At 50.1% G+C, this 21,177-nt stretch overlaps 1 protein-coding gene across 2 annotated transcripts; it reads left to right on the top strand.

Moving 5' to 3' along the window:
- Positions 1-688: 688 nt before the first annotated feature.
- LOC102443392 (zinc finger protein RFP-like) lies at positions 689-21,045 on the top strand. Of its 2 annotated transcripts, XM_075914044.1 has the most exons (7): positions 690-1,570; positions 5,040-5,135; positions 6,913-7,143; positions 8,291-8,313; positions 9,021-9,136; positions 12,012-12,044; positions 14,709-21,043. In XM_075914044.1, exons 1-7 carry the CDS (start codon positions 1,148-1,150, stop codon positions 15,224-15,226), a joined length of 1,440 nt encoding a protein of 479 aa, XP_075770159.1. In that variant the 5' UTR covers positions 690-1,147; the 3' UTR covers positions 15,227-21,043. The 2 variants fall into 2 exon arrangements, with proteins under 2 accessions (XP_075770160.1, XP_075770159.1); XM_075914045.1 differs by lacking the exon at positions 5,040-5,135 and having other exon boundaries at positions 689-1,570; positions 14,709-21,045.
- Positions 21,046-21,177: the final 132 nt, after the last annotated feature.

Raw genomic sequence — 21,177 nt, 5'->3', positions numbered from 1 at the left:
CATTTGCATCTCTTCTTCCGATCCTTTTGGCGGAAGAGGTTGTTGCGCTAAAAAGCCCCCTTTTTGCGCAAGAGTCTATAAACCTCATTTTTTGAGGAATAAGGGATCTTGCGCAAAAGGGTGTTTTTTCCCCGACAAATGGCCCCGTCTCCACAGGGCTTTTTAGTGCAACAACCTTGTTCGCAAAAAGGATCGGAAGAAGATATGCAAATGAGAGTGCAAGGTATGCAAATGAGCGTGCGAGATATGCAAATGAGCGCTCCATTGGAATTTCCTCCTCCGCAAAAAACCTGCCGTGTAGACGTAGCCTCACTGACCTTTCACTTTCCTGTCCGGGTTTTTCACACTTGCTAAACAGTCACCATGGTGAAAAGAGCAGTGTCTATGTGTGACCAGTAATATAGGCCAGGAAAGGCATGGCCTTCCCAAAACTGCCTACGCTCCCCAGTTGCTGGGAGAGGCTGGGGCTGTGGCGCAACAGCCCGGCTCCCTGGCTGCTGAGGAAAACTGGGGCCATGGCATGGCCTTCCAGCTGGTCAGGAAGGATCCAGTTGGGGTGATGGGGCTTGGCTCCAAGGAGGAGAGTGACGGTTGCTGAAGGGGCGGGGCCTTGTGTGGAAGGGGTGGGGCTAGGACTTTTCACAGGGGAGCTGCTCTAGTTCAACTCCAGGCTCCTCTAGATCTTCCGCTCCAGCTGCTGAGTGGAGTGAAAAGCTGAGTTTCCTTCTCTTTTCCGGTCTATTTTAACCAGGGGTGAAAGGAACTGAAATTTCTCACAGGTGCTGCCCTATCCCAACTCGAGGTCCTGCCAGTTCTTACTGGCTCCCTGCTGGCTTTTGCTGCAGCTCAGCCAGTTCTTCCCGGAGCTGCGCACCACGGCGGGCCTGCTTGCTTTCCCCTCTGATTTTAACCCCAGTTAAGAACAGCTTTTTTTGGGGGGGGGGGGCTTGCTGGCCATTGGACAGTCCTTTCTCCCAAGAGCAATCAAGAGCAAGTTGCAAAGCTGACAAAGCTGTTTTTGGGGGAAGGGAAAAAACCCCATTTTGGTAATGTGTTACAAGCAGGGAAACGCCCTGTTGTTAACAAAGCGTTCGTCCTTTTCTGGGAATAAGGAAATGAAACAGATTCGCCCTGGCACTCCGGAGCTATGGCTGCTGCCGATCCAGCAGTTGTGTTTGAGGACACAGCCTCTTGCCCTATCTGCTTGGATTATTTTAACGAGCCGGTGACGCTGGACTGCGGGCACAATTTCTGCCGTGCCTGCATCCGCCGGTGGTGGGAGGGAGCCGCTGCAGCTGTCTCCTGCCCCTTTTGCCTGGAGGTTTTTCCCCAGGGGAACTTCCGAGCCAACAGGCAGCTGGAAGCTCTTGTAAACCTAATCGTCAAACGGCTGAAGGGCGAGAATGAACAGGCCAAGCCAGGAGGGGAGAGGGTGTGTGAGAAACACCAGGAGCCTCTGAAACTCTACTGCGAGGAGGATCAAACCCCCATCTGCATTGTGTGTGACAGAGCCAGAGATCACAGAGCTCACTCGGTGGTCCCCATAGACGAGGCTGCCCAGGAATACAAGGTGAGAGGGAATCAGTTGAGCGGGACAGATTAAAGCCATGCACAGTGGGGTTGGGGCTGGGTCAGTCCCAGGATGTCGGAGGGATGGGAACGGTGTGTGTGTGTGGGGGGGGACGGAATATCTTTTATTGGACCAAGTTGTGTTGGTGAGAAAGACAAGCTTCCGAGCCATGGTGTCCTGCAGCCTAGGCGGGGGAAGGCCCAACCTGTAGACATTCGGGGGGCGGAGGGCGAATGTCCCCCACACCTGACATCCCTGTACTCCAGGGCCAGGGAGGCTCGACTCATGTGCCTTTCTCTGATGGGGGCGTGGCCTGATCCGAGGGGGCGGGGCTGAGAGTGGGGTTGGAGTCTTACCTCCCCCAGCCGCCCATGTTCCCAGATGACACAGAGCTTTTATTCCAGAGCCTGACAGCGGGCCTCTCTTGCCGGTAGATGTTGCTCCCAGTGGGTTTCCGCCAGGGCTGTGTCTAGACTGGCCAGCTTTTCCGGAAAATCAGCCGCTTTTCCGGAAAAACTTGCCAGCTGTCTAGACTGGCCGCTTGAATTTCCGCAAAAGCACTGACTTCCTACTGTAAGAAATCAGTGCTTTTTGAGGAAATACTATGCTGCTCCTGTTCGGGCAAAAGTCCCTTTAGCGCAAAAGGGCCAGTGTAGACAGCTCAGATTTGTTTTCCGCAAAAATCCTCAATCGTGAAAATGGCGATCGGGGCTTTTTTGCGGAAAAGCGCGTCTAGATTGGCCACGGACGCTTTTCCACAAAAAGTGCTTTTGCGGAAAAGCGTCCGTGCCAATCTAGACGCTCTTTTCCAGAAATGCTTTTAAGGGAAAACTTTTCCGTTAAAAGCATTTGTGGAAAATCATGCCAGTGTAGATGTAGCCCAGGAGTATGTGTATCCTGGACAGGGGCGGGGGAGTCAGAGGTCCTCCAGGGGGATACATCTGCTCAGCTAGATAGTGGCCTCATTTCGCAACAGGCTACATAAAAAGCACCAGCCAAGTCAGTACAAATGTTGTAAGTCTCGGGGCGGGGGGTGGGGTAAGTCTGTATCTGCACAAACAATGAGGAGTCTAGTGGCACCTGAAACACTAAGGCTACGTCTAGACTCCGTCCCTTTTTCGTAAAAGGGATGTAAATTAGACGTATCGTAATTGCTAATGAAGCGGGGATTTAAATCTCCCCTGCTTCATTAGCATAAACATGGCTGCCGCTTTTTTTCCCCTCTGTGAAATAAGGGATAAGGGATCTTTCGGAAAAGGCTTTATTTTCCGCAAGATCAGCGTCTAGACTGGCGCTTTTTTTCGGCAAAGCTCCACGCCGAAAAAAAGCGGCAGCCATTTTTATGCTAATGACGCGATGGAGATTTAAATCCCCGCTTCATTAGCAATTGTGATACGTCTAATTTACATCCCTTTTACGAATGTAGCCTAACGTATTTATCTGGGCCTCAGTGTTCCTGGGTAAAACCCGCTTAATCTGCAGGCAGCCAGCCCCGTGGCTTTGGTCCATGGACGCTTATACCCAGCTAAATCTGTTAGTTGTTAAGGTGCCACAGGACTCCTTGTTAAAATGCCACACAGACCAGTGGTTCCTAATCGCTGGGCCGTGGCCCACTGCCAGGCCGCCCCAACTTTGGGGGCCAGGGCTGGGGTACAGTGCTCCCACCGCTGTTGTTGGGAGAGGCGAAAAAGATTGGGAACTGTGACGAACCGGGCCGGGCCTGGGCACTGCTGAGGGTGTCCGTTCAAGGCGAATTGCTTAAACTCGGGGCTCCTTACAACCCCAGACTGGAGATCTTCCCAAATAGGTCACAAACCCATCACACGGAGAGCTCCAGCTGCCTATCTGGCCAGCCTGAAGCCTCACAAGCAAAACCCCTCGGACACTCCAGCTCCCTCTGTGCCGCCCTCGGACACTCCAGCTCCCTCTGTGCCGCAATCAGCCCTGGGCCTAACACACAGGGGAGGGGTTATAGAACCCAATCTCACCTACCCTGAACCAGTTTTTCCAGTCCCAAGAAACCAGCCACAGTTCCCGGTCAGTTTACACCCTGGATCTTACCCACAAGATCATGCTGGGCCAATCCTTTAGGATCTAAAATCTAAAGCTTTGTCTACACTGGCAGCTTCTTGTGCAAGAACAGACGTTCTTGCGCAAAAGCTTGCCTGCTAGCTACACAGCACGTGTGTTCTTGCCCAAGTAAATTTACAGAACAGCGTTGTAAAACAGGGCTTCTTCTAAAAGAGTTATTCCTCTCCCCACGAGGAATAAGCCCTCTTGCACAAGAGCTCTTCAACTAGAGGGCAGAGTAGACAGGCAACATGAATTTCTTGCACAAGAAGCCCCTATGGTTAAAATGGCCATCGGAACTTTCTTGCACAAGAGAGTGTCTACACTGGCACGGATGCTCTTGCACAAAAGCACATCTCTTGTGCAAAAGCACATGCCAGTGTAGATGCACTCTTGTGGAAGATTTTTTGCACAAGAACTCTTCCAGAAAAGAGTTCTTGCGCAAGAAGCTGCCAGTGTGGACATAGCCTAAAGGTTTATTACTAAAAGAAAGAAAAGCATGAGAGTAAGGTTGTTAAGGAGAATAAATTACATGCATCGAATCACCCAGCTCTCGATACAGGCTCATAGCAGGGATGTTACAAACTGCTAGCTTAAAAGTCTCTGGGTGTACATCCTCTGTCAGGATGGGTCCACGGTTCTTCCTGGCTCATTGTTCCCTGCAACGCTGCATCTGGGATCAGGAGCTGAACTGAAGACCAGATGGAGGGTGCCACATGGCACTTATATACCTCTCCTGGCATACTCCTGGCCAGAGCAGGTCACATGGTCGAGCAACTTATCTCCATTTCACATGCTGGCAGCCATTATGCTCTGGCTGGTTTGCAAGTATCAGTCACATTCCTCAGATGTGTATTGGCACCTAGAAATTCATTGTTGCCTTGCTAATTAGCACAAGTACTGGCTGAACGTTCTTTGCCGATTGCTCTGTCTCAGACAGAGAATTTTCCAGCATCAACACAGAGTACATGTTTATAACTCCACATACAGATATTATACAAGTACATGAACAGCATGTCCAGAATCAGTAGAACAGAAGCTTTCATTCAACATCTCACATGACCCCCTTTGTATCGACTTTTGGGGCAAACACCCCCCGTCCCATGGGTGCAACAGTAATCTTTAGAATCCGATAACGTGACAAGAACCACCGACACTGACTTGTTTATCCTGCCCTATAGGCAGGCATAGGGGTAAGGAGAAGGGGAGGAGACAAAGTTTTTTTATCCACGTGCAGAATAATTTTGTGTGCACCAAGGCCTATGTGAATGTGCACCACCAGGAGAAACACAACATCCAGCGGTGGACGTTCTGCTAATCAGAATCCCTCCTGAGTGGCCACCCAAGCACTCAGCTTAGAGCAGAAGCCCCACACATTTCTGTTATCTGATTCTTTCAGGAGCAAATCTGGAGGCAACTGGATGATTTGGAGAAGGGGAGAGAAGAGATTCTGACTCATATAGCATGTGAGGAAGAGCAAAGCCGGGAACTGCTGGTAACCGCCATTGGTATCCTGTAGCGAATTCACACGGGGTTCCCATGTGACAAGAAGAAGGAAAATTTGGTGGTTAGGGTACTAAGCCTGTAATTCAGAGAGCTGGGTTTATTGACCGGCTCACCCCCCCCCCCCCCCCCAAGTCTCCTTGTGTGGTTTTGGACAAGTCTTTGAGTGGCTCTGTGCCTCAGTTTACCTGTCAGTCACCTAGGGCTCGTAGAACTTCCCACTTCTGGGAGATGAGCAGTATCTAGGGGCTGGGAGCAAGGATACCTGGGGTTCCAGTCCCAGCAATGGGAGAGGAGTGTGGTCTAGTGGTTAGAGCAGGCAGCTAGCTGAGAGTCAGTACTCCTGGGTTCCATTCCTGATGTTGGGAGGGGAATGGTGTGTAGTGGTCAGTGCAGGGGGAGCAAGGCACTAGAATCATTTTTAGATGTGGACAGGCGCCATGGCTTGAGGTTAGATCATGAGAGCTGGTTGTTGGGACTCCTGCATTCTATCCCCACAGCGGCGTTGGGGGGACAGACACGCTAAAACCTACGTCTTGTCCAAATACTACAGTGAAGACAATCATATCAGTAACTCGTGTGACCCAGAAGCACGGAGGCCATATTGCCTACTCTAGGAGGGAGAAATTAAATATTTCCTCTTTGTCAAGCAAAAATTATCTCTTGCTTTAAAGGAACTGAGAGGACAAAAGGTGTCTTTAAATAATTGAATTTCTGTAATTAAACCATGACTGGTAAACTTGAAAACTGCCATGCTGGGTAAAACCAAAGGTCCATCTAGCCCAGTATCCTGTCTTCCAACAGTGGCCAGTGCCAACCTAGTTAATAGCCTTTGATGAACCTATCCTCCGTGAATTTATCTAGCTCGTTTTTGAACCCTGTTAAAGTCTTTGACCTTCACAATATCCTTCGGCAAGGAGTTCCACAGGTTGACTGTGTGTTGTGTGAAGAAAAACTTCCTTTTGTTTGTTTTACACCTGCTGCCTATTCATTTCATTTGATGACCCCTAGTTCTTGTATTAGGAGAGCAAGTAAATAACTTTTCCTTATTCACTTTCTCCACACCAGACACGGGCTATGTCTACATTACAGAGTTTTTCTGGGATACCGGAGGTAACCCAGAAAAACTCTGCCGTGTCCAGGGAATGCGTCCGCTTTTTCGGATCAGTTTCCAAAAAAGCGGATGCGTTTTTTCGGAAGCCCTGTATTCCTCTTCCGAAAGAGGAGGTTTTTCCCACATTTGGCCCTGTGTAGACAGGCCAAATGTCAAAAAAGGCTTTTCCGAAAAAAGACTTGCGTATCTTTTTCCAAAAATAACTGCAGGGTAGACTTTTATCATATCACCCCCTTAATCATCTCTTCAAGTTGAAAAGTCCCAGTTTAATTTATTTCTTCTCATACGGCAGCCGTTCCACCTTTTTTTGTTGACCTTTTCTGAACTTTAGCCAATGCCAAGATATCTTCTTTGATATGAGGCGATCACATCTGCATGCAATATTCAAGATGCGGGCATACCATGGATTTATATAAAGGCCACAAGATATTCTCTGTCTTATTCTGCATCCCTTTTTAAATGATTCCTAACATGCTGTTTGATTTTTTGACTGCCGCTACGCATTGAGTGGTTATTTCCAGTGGCTCATTTTTCAGAGGTCCAATGAGACATCCAAATTTTCTTCTCTAAAAATTACCTTTAAAATGACCCTGAAGAACATGTCAGATATTGCAGGAGTCTCTCTCTATGTGTGGCCTTTCCCTGTCCCTCGCAGAGACACGTGGAAATTGAAAAGGAGAAGGTAGAAGATCGGTTTGAGCGACTGCACAGGTTTCTACGAGAACAAGAGCGCCTCCTGCTGGCCTGGCTGGACAAGCTGGGGCAAGAGGTCACAGCCAGAAAGGATGAAACCGTTCTCCGGCTCACCGAGGAGGTTTCCTGTCTCAACACCCTGATCAGGGAGATGGAGGAGAAGTGTGAGCAGCCAGCGTGTGAATTCATGCAGGTGAGTCCGTGCAAGAGATACCCCCGGTCCCAGCTCCCGAAACCACCGTCACGGGACACTGAGCATCACTCAGCTCAACAGAGCTCTGCCTCTGTGCAGCCCAGAGGGAAAAGGTTGGGTTCTTTGGGGGAGAGAAAAATCTTCCTCTGTCCTGAATTGAGTGGGAGAAGATTCCCCCGTAGCCTAGACCTTGGTCTCTGCCAGAGAGCTTTTGAGAGTCCTACAGGGCAATGGAAAAGCCAGACTTTGGGTGGGTGGACAATGCGGTGGGATGCAGGGATAAGCCCCAGCATCCCGACCCTGCGTGGGCGCCGGGCGGGCTGGTGAAGCAGGACAAGCGCTGGGAGGTGAGAAGAGCCCTGGAGGGGGGCAGGGATGGGCCTGGATGCAAAGTGGACGGGCCACGGGCCATACAGGCCCACCCGTGGCTACGTCCCTGCTCCAGGGTGTTGCCTTCAGGGAAGACAGCTCCACCATGCGGGTGTAACCCAGAGGCACTGAGACCCCGACAAGGGAGAGTGACGCTGCTTGTAGCTCATGCTGCAGACGCACGTGACTTTAGCCCAGGGGCGGGGAACCCAAGTCCCAGGGGCTGGAGCCAGCTCCTGACTTGCCTGGATCCGGTCCCCAAGGCTCCCCACTCCAAGCACTGGGATCCCTCACCAGCATCGCCCAGACCCCGCACCCCTACCCCACCCCTGCATCCTCCTCCCAACCCCCAGCCTGTTCCTGCACCACCACCCCACGCCCCCAGTCTGCTTCCTGGCAGCCCTTTCTCAAACACTGACCCCCTCATTTTGGGCCTCACCCAAGGCCCAGGGGGGCTCACAAAATCCACTAGGCTCTGATGTGCGAGGGGAACATGGGGAGCATCTTTCTGCTTCCCAGTCGGGGGCCACGTCAGTGTGGGGGTTTTTTTTCTTCTCACTTTTGTGCAACCCCCGAATGATTTTCAGTGGCTCCTGACCCAGAAAAGGTTTCCCAGCCCCGCTTTAGCTCCTAAGGTCGCAGGTTCAAGTCCACCTGCTGACGGCCCAGCTCCACTGGTTTTACGCAGGGGCCTGGGGCTAATTGTGAGTCCCCCTGTGGGACCAGGGGGTTCCCCCACCTGTGGCACTGAGCACCTGTTTCTCTCTCTCCCCTCTAGGATGTGAGAAGCACTTTGAGCAGGTAGGCGGCTGCTTTTCACCCCCTCTCGTGCTTCCTGAGGCTGGGAAGGGGCCTGGGCATCAGGTGAAGGACACGTCTCCTTGTCTCCAGCCGGGAGAGCCTGGGACGGCCTCCCTGCTACAGCTCCTCATCTTTCCTCCATTCCCCAGAATCCCGCATGGCCCAGACGGTCAGGGCGGGTGACGCTGGGAACTCCGCTCCAGCCCTGTCTCTTCTCCCTGGTGCTTGGGCCTAGCTCTCTGTGGGTAACACCCCCTGGCTGTGTCTACACTGGCCACTTCTTCCGGAAAATCAGCCGCTTTTCTGGAATAACTTGCCAGCTGTCTACACTGGCCCCTTGAATTTCTGGAAAAGCACTGACGATCTACTGTAAAATCATCAGTGTTTTTCTGGAAAAAGTATGCTGCTCCCGTTCAGGCAAAAGTCCTTTTCCAGAAAACTGTTCCGGAAAAGGACCAGTGTAGACAGCACAGTAGTCTTTTCCGCAAAAAAGCCCCGATTGCAAAAATGGCGATCGGGGCTTTTTTGCAGAAAAGCACGTCTAGATTGGGCACGGACGCTTTTCCGGAAAAAGTGCTTTTCCGGAAAAGCATCCTGCCAATGTAGACGCGCTTTTTCCGAAAATGCTTTTAACGGAAAAGTTTTCCGTTATAAGCATTTCCGGAAAAGGGTGCCAGTGTAGACGTAGCCCTTGTGTCTCTCTCCAGATGTGAGATGAAGCCGTTCCAGGCTCCAGCGCCTGCCGCTCCTGAACCAAAATGGAGACTCTGGTTGTTTTCTCAAAGCCTCGCTTTTCTCCAGGATACCCGGAGGAAGCTGAAAGGTAATGGTGGGGGGGGGGTGGGGGGGGGGCAGGAGAGATGGGGACATTCAGGAGGCATGAGAGTGTTTACACAGGGGTGGGTCTGATTCAGATTTCACTGACTCTGGTTTCACATCATCCAAGTTCTGGCGACACGGGTGGGTCTTGGGTGGTTTTGATTAACCCCAGGGTGAAATCAACCGCCCCCCACCCCACGTCTCTTTCTTGTTGGGTGAGTGGGAAAGAGGAAAGCCCCCGTCAATGCTTGTAGCCTTTTATTTTATTTACAGTGAATTTAGTAATGTGGTGTGACACCAAATTAGGATTCCGATCCGGTGGCTACTGGTTCAAGAGTGAAAGTTACCTCTGCTACTCACTTCAGATTAATAGTCTCTAGGAACCAGAGGTGACAGGAGAAGGGGGGCACTGGCCATGTGACCCCCCCAGTGCGGGACAACCCCCTCCACCACAGGTCACACCTCTCCCCCCACCCTGCACCTCCCGGCTTCTACTCCACCCTCCTCCCTCCAGTGCTGTGGCCCAGGGGACTAGTGGAGCTGAGGTTAGCACTCACTGGCAGGGGAAACAGAGTCACATGGCCAGTGCCCGCCCCTTATTCCTGTCACCTCTGGTTCCAGGTGCACGACTCTGCACTTGTCCTTGTTGAACCTCACTGCAACTTGAGTTTCACTTTTTGCGGAAAAGCATCCGTGGCCAATCTAGACACGGTTTTGCGCAAAAAAGCCCCGATCGCCATTTTAGCCATCGGGGCTTTTTTGTGCAAAACAGTACTGTGCTGTCTACACTGGCCCTCTTGCGCAAATGATTTGTGCAAGAGGGCTTTTGCCCGAACGGGAGCAGCATAGTATTTCCGCAAGAACACGGACAATCTTACATGAGATCATCAGTGTTCTTGCAGAAATTCAAGCGGCCAGTGTAGACAGCTGGCAAGTTTTTCCGCAAAATCATCTGATTTTGCGGAAAAACTTGCCAGTCTAGACACAGCCGAGGTGTTCAGGGGGTGGAATATGGGTGGGGCCACGCTGGTGGTTTGGGAAGAGAATGCCTTCCCCCACCTAGGATACCCTCTGCCCCAGGCATGAACATCAGCAGAGAGATGGTTCCTGCTGAAGTTTCCCACAGGAGGCTCAATTTTTTAGAATATGATTCTTCCTAGACCTCATTAGCATTTCTGCACTTCGTACGAGCAGCCGTTAAGGTGTGTATTAGAAAAATGCGCCTGCTAAATATCTGGTCAGCAAAATCTTCCTTTACTGTTAACTGCTGACACTATCACCCATTGGTACCACTCTTCCCATAATCTTAGGGCATTGAGTTAATTTTTGGTATCTGTTTATCAGTATGCGCCACATGCAGCCCATCAGACTTCTATGTGTGGCCAGCGAAACTTTTTGTTTGCTGGTGCCCATGCTCATGGTTGCCAGATTCTGCCGGTGTCTGTCTGCAGAGTTTTTTTCCGACCAGTATCACTAAAATAACATGTCTGTAAAGCAAAGACAGGTAAAGGAAGGTGTGTGCTCATCACACACAACGTTGCCTGTGGGAGCTGCATGCTCCCTCTGCGTCCAACCTCAGTGCTGCTCCAGTTCAGCCTGTCCTGCTTGCAAATTCTCGGTCTGCAAGTGCAGTGGGCGATACGACTCTGTCCCAGGAGGCTGCCTTGGTTACAATGATCTTGCAGCCCACTGAGATAAAGGAGGGTCACTCATGTGGCCCACTCACTAGTCTAGGTTGCCATCGTTGCTCTAGAGCCTGTGACTAAACTATAATCTTATAGGCCTTAGCTGGTAGCCCTTGGCTGTGTCTACACTGGCATGAATGTCCGGAAATGCTTAAAACAGAATAGTTTTCGTTATAAGTATTTCCGGAAAAAGAGCGTCTACATTGGCAGGCTGCTTTTCCGGAAAAGCCCTTTTTCCGGAGAAGCATCTGTGGCCAATGTAGACGCGCTTTTCCGGAAAAGAGCCCCGATCGTCATTTTTGTGATTGGGGCTTTTTTCCGGAAAAGACTACTGGGCTGTCTACACTGGCCCTTTTCCGGAACAGTGTTCCGGAATAAGGACTTATGCCCTAGCGGGAGCAGCGTAGCTTTTCCGGAATAGCGGCTGATTTTGTACAGTAGAGCGTCGTTGCTTTTCCAGAAATTCAAGGGCCAGTGTAGACAGCTCGCAGCTTATTCCGGAAAAGCAGCTGATTTTCCGGAATAAGTGGCCCAGTGTAGACACAGCCCTTGTGTTTTGCCATACTTACTTAAATATCTAGTATGTAATTATCCCCTCTAACTACTAATTAAACTAACGCGGCTATAATCCTACAACTTAACTCACATACACCATGATTCTCTCTAATATAACATGGTAGTTACAACATCACATAATAAATGAACAATAAACTTAATTATTTCTTAATTAATCCCCTGGGTGAAGGTAAGGTTGGGGGAGGAAAGACCCCAGCTCCACGCTAGTCCTGCCCCTTCTGACAAGGCCCCACCTCACCACCCTGGGGAGAGGAGCAAGGTGGGTGGATGCCATGTGGTTCCATCCCCCTGCGCTCTGGCGCATGGGAAGGATGGGCACTCCAGGGGAGCAACACTCCACCCCCAGTATCCCTACGGGAAGCATTTGGCGGGGGGTGGGGAGAGAGGGGGCAGGAGTGTGGGTGAGGCCAGGCTGGCAGTTTGGGAAGGTGCCTTCCCCTGCCTAGCATACCGGCCACCATATTTAATCCACACAAAATTCTAAGGCACTGGAAAGATCTGTCGATGGGTTTTTTCGGTGTCGTCTTTTCTGCCTCGTCCCTCGTTCCCCTCTTGTCACTAATTCCACAAATGTAATCAACAAAATCTGATCCACTCTCCACGCTCTTCTTCCTTTAGCGAGTCTGGTGCCTGAACCGAACCCGGGCAGAGGTAAGTTTCGAAGGGGGCCGCAGGGAGATGGGCATGATCGGGGGGACTGCTTTCCTGGTGTGAGGAGACCACGTTTGGTTTGGGACCATGCAGGCGGCAGGAATCCAACTCATTTCTGGAGTCGGGGGTGATAGAAAGCACCTTGCTTTGCCTCCGCCTCTAGGAATCTCCCTCGCGGGAGATTTTTAAGAGCAGGTTGGACAGAGACACCTGACAGGGACGGTCTAGAGCAGTGTCCCCCAAATGGTGCTCCACAAAGTGAGTTCCATAAAGTGAAAGTAAGGGTTCCATAAAGTGAAAGTAAGGGTTCTGCGAACACTCCATCACTCTCCCCCCTTAAAGAGACAAAGAGGAGCTGGCGTGCAAAGACACCTCCCCTCCCCTGCTGCCACTCTGCATATCCATAGCCCACTCGGGACATGTGTGACTGCACTTTGGCCCCCAGGTCTCCTTGGTCCACTCCCCAGTGGTGGTTTGGAGGTTTTTTTGCTTGACAAATCTCCCCCCCCCCCCCCCCAGCTATAGAGGTTCCTCAAAATTCTTCCAAGTTTAAAAGGGTTCTGTGGCCAAATAAAATTGGGAAACACTGATGGAGATCAGTGGTCCCCAACGCGGTGCCCGCAGGCGCCATGGCACCCACCGGGACATTTTTGTGCACCCGCTGGGTGATCAGGGCCGGCCCCGCCCCCGGGCGCGTGGCACATGGGTGGTGCCGGCCATTGGGTGCGTAGCGTATGGGCGGCCCTGCCCCTGGGCGTGTGGCACAGGAGTGGCGCTGGCACCGGGTGTATGGGTGGCCCCACCCCTGGGTGCGTGCACAGCCCCGCCCCCGGGTGCCCGGCGTGAGTGGCCCCGCCCACAGGCATCCGGCAGCCCCAAAAAGTTGGGGACCACTGGTCTAGATACTTAGTCCTTCTCTTAAGGACCTTACCAGTCCTATGATTCTATGCAATGACCACTGAAAAGGGTTATTACTAACGACTGCAGTATTGGAAAAACTTCAAAGACAACTAAAAGTCTCGCAGCACCTTAAAGACAAACAAAACATGTAGATGGGATCATGAGCTTTCGTGGGCACAGCCCACTTCTTCAGATGAATGGAGTAGTAAAAGTCCAGTTCCAAAATAAACAGGGGATGGGCATGGGGAGAAGGAAGGGGAAAATATAATGCATTAGAGTGTCCGGTTGGGTCTAGACTGGCAAGTTTTTCCTCAAAAGCAGTTGCTTTTGCGGAAAAACTTGCCAGCTGTCTACACTGACCGCTTGAATTTCCACAAGAACACTGACTTCCTACTGTCTGAAATCAGTGCTTCTTGCGGAAATACGATGCTGCTCCCGTTCGGGCAAAAGTCCTTTTGCGCAAAGCTTTTGCGCAAAAAGGCCAGTGTAGACAGCTCAGCTTTGTTTTGCGCAAAAGCGCATCTAGATTGGCACGGACGCTTTTCCGCAAAATGTGCTTTTGCGGAAAAGTGTCCGTGCCAATCTAGATGCTCTTTTCCACAAACGCTTTTATGGAAAACTTTTCCCTTAAAAGCATTTGCGGAAAATCATGCCAGTCTAGACGTAGCCTTCATATTACATGAAGCTGATAGAGAAGGCGTAAATGGTTCTTAAATACCCATTGTTTGGTAGTTAAGTCATTAGGATGGGGAAGATAGTATGCTAGCCAGCCAATGTCTTTATTCATTCCTCTCTGATAGGAATCAAACTTGTAAATGAAATTAAGTCCCAACCCTTCTCTGTGTATTTGCCTTGTGGAATTGGCCTGAAACAACACAGTGGCTTTGAGATCCATTAATAAGTACCCAGGCAGTATTATCAACTGTAATTTTAACCAAACCAACACGACTGTATTGCTTTAAAGACCCAGCTCCTGGACTCACGTGATTTAGGGGAAATCTTGCTTTCATTTACTGTTTTTAAATAATGTCTCAGCCTTGTGGTCACAGAGAAATTTCTCCCTCCCCGAAAATAAAACCACAGGGCACCTTTAAAGCCTCAGAAAGAAAACAGCAAGACCTTGATGTTTATTTGGAAAGAAAATCCCGTTGTTTAGGCTCGAGCTGACTCTGTCTGGACATTTGGATGAGGCTCCCAGGTAGACAGAGCCTGCCTCAGGATTGACTCAGTCACTGTGTGACAATCAGACTGGAAGGGAGAGGAAATTTGATCAGTGATTTGAGGGACAGAAGGTCAGAACAGAAAAAAGGGGTGGAAGGGCTGTAACAAATGCCTGTGAGTGGCCACCAGAGGGCAGTAGAACCCAAGGCACAGCCCTGGCAGTGCTGTAGACCAGCATTTCTCAACCTTTTTTTTTTTTAATAAAAGTACCCCTTTAAAAAAAAAAGTACCCCCCAGTACTTACAGTTTTCAGACACACACAATTTCTTCTACCATTGCAACACATTTGTTTAAACAATTTAATCGTACCCAGGCAGGTGATGACATTTTCGGGTGTAAAAAGTACAAAAATAATAAAGCGCTAGAAAACTTAACATAAAAAGTCAGTTTTCTCCAAATTTCAGTTGTGTTGATGTACCCCCAGGCTACTGTCGAGTACCCCTAAGGGTACTCCTACCACTGGTTAAGATACACGGCTGTAGATTATGTGGACGCAAACCTTGACCTCTAACACCGATTTTCATTCTCTCCCTCCCTGGCCAGCGGACGTGACTCTGGACCCTGACACGGCAAACCCTTGGCTCGTCGTATCCGCGGATGGCAAAGACGTGAGCTGGGGGGTCGCCCCGCAGGATCTGCCCGACCACCCCGGGAGATTCGATCCTGCTCCCTGTGTGCTGGCCTCCGAGGGCTTCGCCTGTGGAAGGCATTCCTGGGAGGTGGAGGTGGGAGAAGAGGCAGTCTGGGTGGTGGGAGTAGCCCAGGAGCCCGTGAAAAGGAAAGGAGTGAACCAGTTTTCACCGGAGCAGAGGATCTGGGCCGTGCGGAAGTATTGGGAACAGCACTGGGCGCTCACCTGCCCAGAAACGCCTTTGCACCTGCACGGGAGGCCTAGGAGGATCCGGGTGTATCTGGACTACGAAGGGGGGCTGGTGGCGTTTTACGATGCGGGCAACCAGGCCCCGATCTTCACTTTCCCCCCCGCCACTTTCGCTGGGGAGACCGTCCGCCCTTTCTTTGAGCTGCTGAGCTCGGCCTCCCAGATCAGACTGTGCCCCTAAGACACAAGATGAACCCTCCGGGATGGGCCTCGTCTCTGTTGCGCCCATCCTACCTCGACCAGACCAGCTCTTTGCTTCAGCTTGAGCATCTCGCTGTTATTGTGAGGACTGGCGGGACGGCAGCACCCTTGCAGGCTCCGCGAGTGAGGGAGAAGCCGGCTGGCTTTGCGGAGGGGATGAGATCAGCTCGGAGACCCCAGGTTGGCGTGGGAGGAGGTGGGGACTCAGTGAAGCTGACAGCCTCATCGGGCCCCTGGGTAAGTGGGAGGGCCGTGCTCTGGGCTCCGAGAGGGCGGAGCTTTCAGCCAGAGGGGCGGGGCTGGGGCTAGTCTCAACCCAGGCAGCCTCGGTGCTGCCCAGAGTGTGCCACATGGGATTTAAAGCGTGGCCGGTATCATAGGCAGGGGAAGGCGTTGCCTTCCTAAACCACCAGCAAAACCTCTGGGGGCGGAGTCCTCTTCACAGGCCCCACCCAGACTCCACCCCCCGAGCGCCTACTGGAGGCAGAGTGTTGCAGACTGATCCAGAGGCTGGGGTCACATGCCCTCCCCCTGGTGCTGGGAAGGGGTGGCGTGGCTCCTTTGGGTGGCAGGGTCTGGGCAGAAGGGGCAGGGCTGGGGGGTTGTCTGGAAGGCCTAGGCCCTTTTGAACTGCCAGGCCCTGCTGGGGCAATTGCCTCCTTTGCCCCCCATCCCCCCTATCAGCAGGCCTGTGAGGACTTGAAGCTGGCAGGAGGTAAAGTTGCCCGCGCTGGTCCGTTGCCTGGTCAGTGCAAATCTCCAGTTGGGAAGGGGCGCACTTGATCCAATACTTCTTGTCCCAGGAGCAGCGGGGGAAGAATTCAGAGCAGCGCTGCTGCTGGCGGCTTGAGTTCAGCCAAGAAAGGGCTTCCCTGTCCCCTTGGACTTCATCCCTTAGGAAAACCCAGATCTCACTCAGGTCCAACCTCTTCCCACCCGGTTCTGAGGGGTGGAGCCCATCTTGCTGCATGTTGTCCGGGCTGTTCAGCCCAAATCAAAGATCTTTAGGGTCTAATTTCCATTGATTTGAGTGGAGCCTAAGTGTTGCTGAAGATCGAGGCTTGAGCTCCTCAGTAGCAATAACTATTCTAGGCTGGGCTGTCCTTAGGATTTATGGGGCCCTATTTGGTGCTATTACATCGGCATACCCTATGCCCGGTGGGAGAATGAAGATTTTTTAGAGAGGGGATTTTCATAATCTTCAGCAACACTCTAACGAAATATTTTTAAAGCAGATTTTAAAAACTAAGGTCCGGTCGACTAACCCAGTCAATTCACAAATGAACAGTATACCCTCCCTCTCCACCTCTGGGGTTGGTACATGCCTGTTAAAAGGCTTCCTTATCACTTGAATGGCTTTTTCACAAGTTCTGCTAATAGGTTTGGCAGGTTTTGTCAACAACAAACGGTCTGGTAGCACTTTATAGACTAACAAAACATAGATGGTATTGTGGTAGAAATGTAGCCGTGTTAGTCTGGTGCAGTTGAAACAAAAAATAGGACTGTGTAGCACTTTAAAGACTAACAAGATGGTTTATTAGGTGATGAGCTTTCGTGGGCCAGACCCACTTCCTCAGATCAAATAGTGGAAGAAAATTGTCACAACCCTATATACCAAAGGATACAATTAAAAAAAGTGAACACATATGAAAAGGACAAATCAAATTTCAGAACAGAAGGGGGATGGAGGAGGGGAGGGGAAAAGGGGGAGGTAAATGTCTGTGAGCTAATGATATTAGAGGTGATAATTGGGGAAGCTATCTTTGTAATGGGTAAGATAATTAGCATCTTTATTCAAATTTGCGTGAAAGTGTCAAATTTAAGCATGAATGACAGTTCAGAGGATTCTCTTTGAAGTGAAGTCTTAAAAGGTCTTTGAAGCAGGATGCAGGTTATCAAGTCGTTAAGACAATGTCCTTTCTGGTTGAAATGGCAAGAAACTGTTTTTTTTTTTTTGTGATCCTGTCTGATATCTGTTTTGTGGGCATTGATCCTTTGGCGATCCTTAAAGCTCATCACCTATTAAACCATCTTGTTAGTCCTTAAAGTGCTACACAGTCCTGTTTTTTGTTATAGATGGTATCATGAGCTTTCGTGGGCACAGCCCACTTCTTCAGACCGGCGTTTTCCACAGTTACCCTTTGATGGTGTGTGTCAGGCTACCCATCGCTGTCTCTCACTCTTGGGCAGGTCTCTGCCTGTCTCCAAGGTTGTCAATGCTGCCAATTTAATTCAGCCCCAAGACACAATGGCTGTTTCCTTGTTATCTTCAACATTTCCACTTCTTCTTGATCACCTGGGCATCTGCAATGGCTTTCACTCACACTCCCATTAAACAATTGTGCAGAGCATCAGACAAGATTAATAGTTACTAGAAGACACAACTTAGTTTGTGGTGCAGACAAGGGGCACAGCTTAATTTGTAATGCTAACAGGAAGCAAGGCCTTACAGTAAACATCTAATCACGAGAGAGAGAGAGAGAGAGAGAGAAATAGAAGCTACAGAATTTATAAGCAAGTAATTAAACATCAAATCATTACACATCATACTTATAGTCTTATAAATCAATACTAAACAATTCTAAAATATACATTTGTGCTACAGATCCTATCCAGAGGAAGGAAAACCACAGAAGAGGGATAGGAAGAGGAGGATGGGTGGACATTAAGACCCAGCAGTGCCCCAAATTTTCAGGTATCCTACACAGATGCGTATTCTGCATGTGGGTAAAAACGGCCCTAGGAATCATAACTTGGCACTTGAGTGACTGTGGTCCACAGAACACTCAGCGAGAGACAGGCCCTACCCCAGCTGAGATCAGGGCCCCGTTGTGCCAGGCTCTGCACAAACACACAGCAAGAGACAATCTCTACACCAGCTACAGAGCTAAGCACAATCCTTCCACAACTGTGCCCTCACATATGTTAATCACAGAATAATTCCTAAAGCTCATAGTTTAAAAAGAAATACCAGCATTGGGGTGATCCTTCTTCAGGACTTCATACACATAAAGCCAGTAAGAGTCCTTCCTACTCCTCTTTTGCTTTTCATTTTTTTTTTAAACCAAGAGAGACGTATTAGAAATATAAATTGAGGCTTCAAGAGACTCAATTCAATTAGATTAAAAATTACTGCTAGCCTTTTTGAAAACAAGTGCTATAAAATAAAGGCTACAATATTGTTCAAGGGAGAACTTAAACCACAAAGCTACAACTTTCTGTTGATAAAAATGTTTCTGTACATCAGCATATGTGGGCCTATCTGTTCTCCTTACAGAGCTCTGTTCTCTTTGTCATATGGACAGTCACTATTTTCAGGCCAATAAGAGAACTAAAAAGCATAGTACGTACCATCAACCTGTATGTGTCAATAGATAATCTGTTGTGAGGAAATTATGTATATACAACAAATAAAGAAGAAACCATATAAACACAAATGCATGGCTGGGATGTTCTAGAAGAGCAAAGGATTATTACCCAGGATTCCAGATGTAAAGTCAAAAGATACTATCTGTACTCAACAGACTCCTAGCCATTGAATAAATGCATTAAAACAAACAACCGATATTTTCAATCAATATCTACAGTCCCCTTCACACAACCCCTTTTTCAACGCTGAGCTTAGGGTCTGAAGTCGGACCTGAGTGAAAACTTAGCCATTGGAGCACCGCTCCAACCTCGTTCAAGCCAACCCAGAACAATCGTCCTTTGCTGGGGGAGCGGTATGCAAATTAGGGATTCCAAATGTCAACTTTTCATTGGCTCCCGTGGGGAAACCAATCAAACAGCGCCAAGGTTTGAGAGAAAAATGGGACACAAAGGGGCGTGGCCTCGCTCCCGCTATTATCAGAAGCCCTTAGCATGTGCATTCCTAGGGCGAGGAACGTGTTTGTACCGCGCCTAACACAGTAGTGCATCGTTCCTGAGTGGGGGTGCTTTGATAGCCGAGCACAACTCAATACTTGTTAAAACAAGCCTTTAATTGAACCCTTCCTCCGCTTATTAGATACTCACGATATCGGCCCTCATGGGTGAGGGGGTTGGGACCATTTTACAACACATCTTCCCTCTCGCTCTATTTCTCGGTTAAAATCAGAACCGTGATCCTACTAAAGAAGATTGGGGGAAGCGAAGTATGTGGCCCACCGAGAGATCTTTGAAGACCAAATCACTCAAGAAGCAGCTAAAAACAATGCAACGGGGAGGGCATAAAAACTAAAAAGGAGCTGGTAAAATCCAGAAAAAAAAAATCGGAGGAAACCACATCCCTTGTGAAGCGGGAAACGTCCTCTGGAAAACTCGTCAGGCACTAAACTATTGATTTATTCACCCGAGTGAAAAATCAAAGGTTCTTCTAACATTCTCCAGCTGAGCTAAGTTTAGCAGGGACTCTCCTACTGTTGTTAGAATTCAGGGCATGGATGTCTACGAACTAGATTTCTGTACCTGTGAAATACCTGCAGCTGAGGAGGCCAAAAGGGGCTGTAGAAACGCTAGCCTAAGAAATACTTAAAAATCCTGTTTTAGCACCAGCCTCAGGCTGACTTTGAAAGTGCCCCCGGCCATATCAGGCCCTCGGTTTTCCCTCATTGTAAAACGACCTCGCTGCTAGCACTTTCATACCCGGGGCTTTCTTTCCCTGATCGCCTTCACTAGCAAACCCGCTACACCCAGCCTGAGCCAATTCGCTCTTCTGAGAAACCCCGAGGTGTGGTTCTGAAAAGAACCGTTTTGCTTTATGGTCCTGATGAATCCATAAGAAAATGCCCTTCATGGCGTCTTCTAAGCTCGGCTTCCCGCGGGCTTTGGGGTGCAGCAGCGGGTTGATTTTTCCCGCTAAGGTCACTGGGCCCTGGGGCTCCTATTCCTTTCTTCGCCGGGCTCTTGCGCCTGACTACAGCTGCTTTCCTCTTTACTTTCGGGGCGCCGCTTCCCCGCTGCAGCCTAGCAGAGACCCCTTTGCCCCGTAGATACTAGAGCTCTGTTGCGGCCCTTGTTCTTTGCCCGCCACTGAGGAGCGCCCTGGAGGCGGCGGGGGCACCAGCAGCAGCCTGGAGGACGGTCTGGCTGAGAGCTGGTTTGCGCCGTCCCTTGGGCGCGGAAGTCTCCGGAGCTGTACGGGACGCTGCAGAAGCCGCTGGAAGAGGAAGCGAACCTGGCCCGGCCCCGAGAACCGCACGTGGAGCCGCCGCCTTCACACTGAGCAAGGCGGCCCCCGCTCCCGGCTAGATAAAGAGCAGAGCCCGACGCAACCGAATCATTCCCCTGCTTCATCCTTCCTTGCCGCCTCCTCTCCCAGCCTGTGTTTCTTCTGCCCAGCCCTGCTGTGCACAATCCGTGACCCCCTCCCCAGTCGAGGCTGCTTCCCCTGCTGGAGTTATCCGAGATGTTAACCACTTACTGTTTGCTATAGGTCCCAAAGCTGCGCTGTGACCGCTTGTGGTTCCTCACTTCCTAAGAGAATTCGCGTTTGTTGCTAAATTAAAACCGCATTCAAGCAGCTGCCCTGTCTGCATTTCACTGGACAGGCTGGGGATTGGGTGGCAGAGTAAAAAAAAGCCAAACAATTAATCTACTTTTCTGGTTCTGTTGTCGTCCGATTTGTCATAGGAACCTAAGAAACACACCCAAACACGTGCAAGTAGAGGGAATAAACTGTCCTTTCCTCCCATTGGACAAAAGATAATTCTCACAGCCTACTGAATCTCGTTCTTTACCATTCAGGACAGGGGGGTTCTATTGTTTGCAGATTTAAAATTGGAAAGGTGAGCTTCAGATTGGTTTTGTTGCTTGTTTCTATTGGTGGAGGTGCAGTTTGAGGGACTATGGGGGGGGGGGGGGAGAGGATTATTTTCGCGACAGGCTATTCCCTGAAAATCCCTTACATTAGTTGGAATAATTATTTGAATGGTGGAGTGCGTGGAGAGGTTT

Source organism: Pelodiscus sinensis, chromosome 32 (genome assembly GCF_049634645.1).
Source record: "Pelodiscus sinensis isolate JC-2024 chromosome 32, ASM4963464v1, whole genome shotgun sequence".
Classification (NCBI taxonomy): Eukaryota; Metazoa; Chordata; order Testudines; family Trionychidae; genus Pelodiscus; species Pelodiscus sinensis.
The sequence above is the reverse complement of the archived record's forward strand: the minus strand, read 5'-3'. Positions and strand labels throughout refer to the sequence as shown.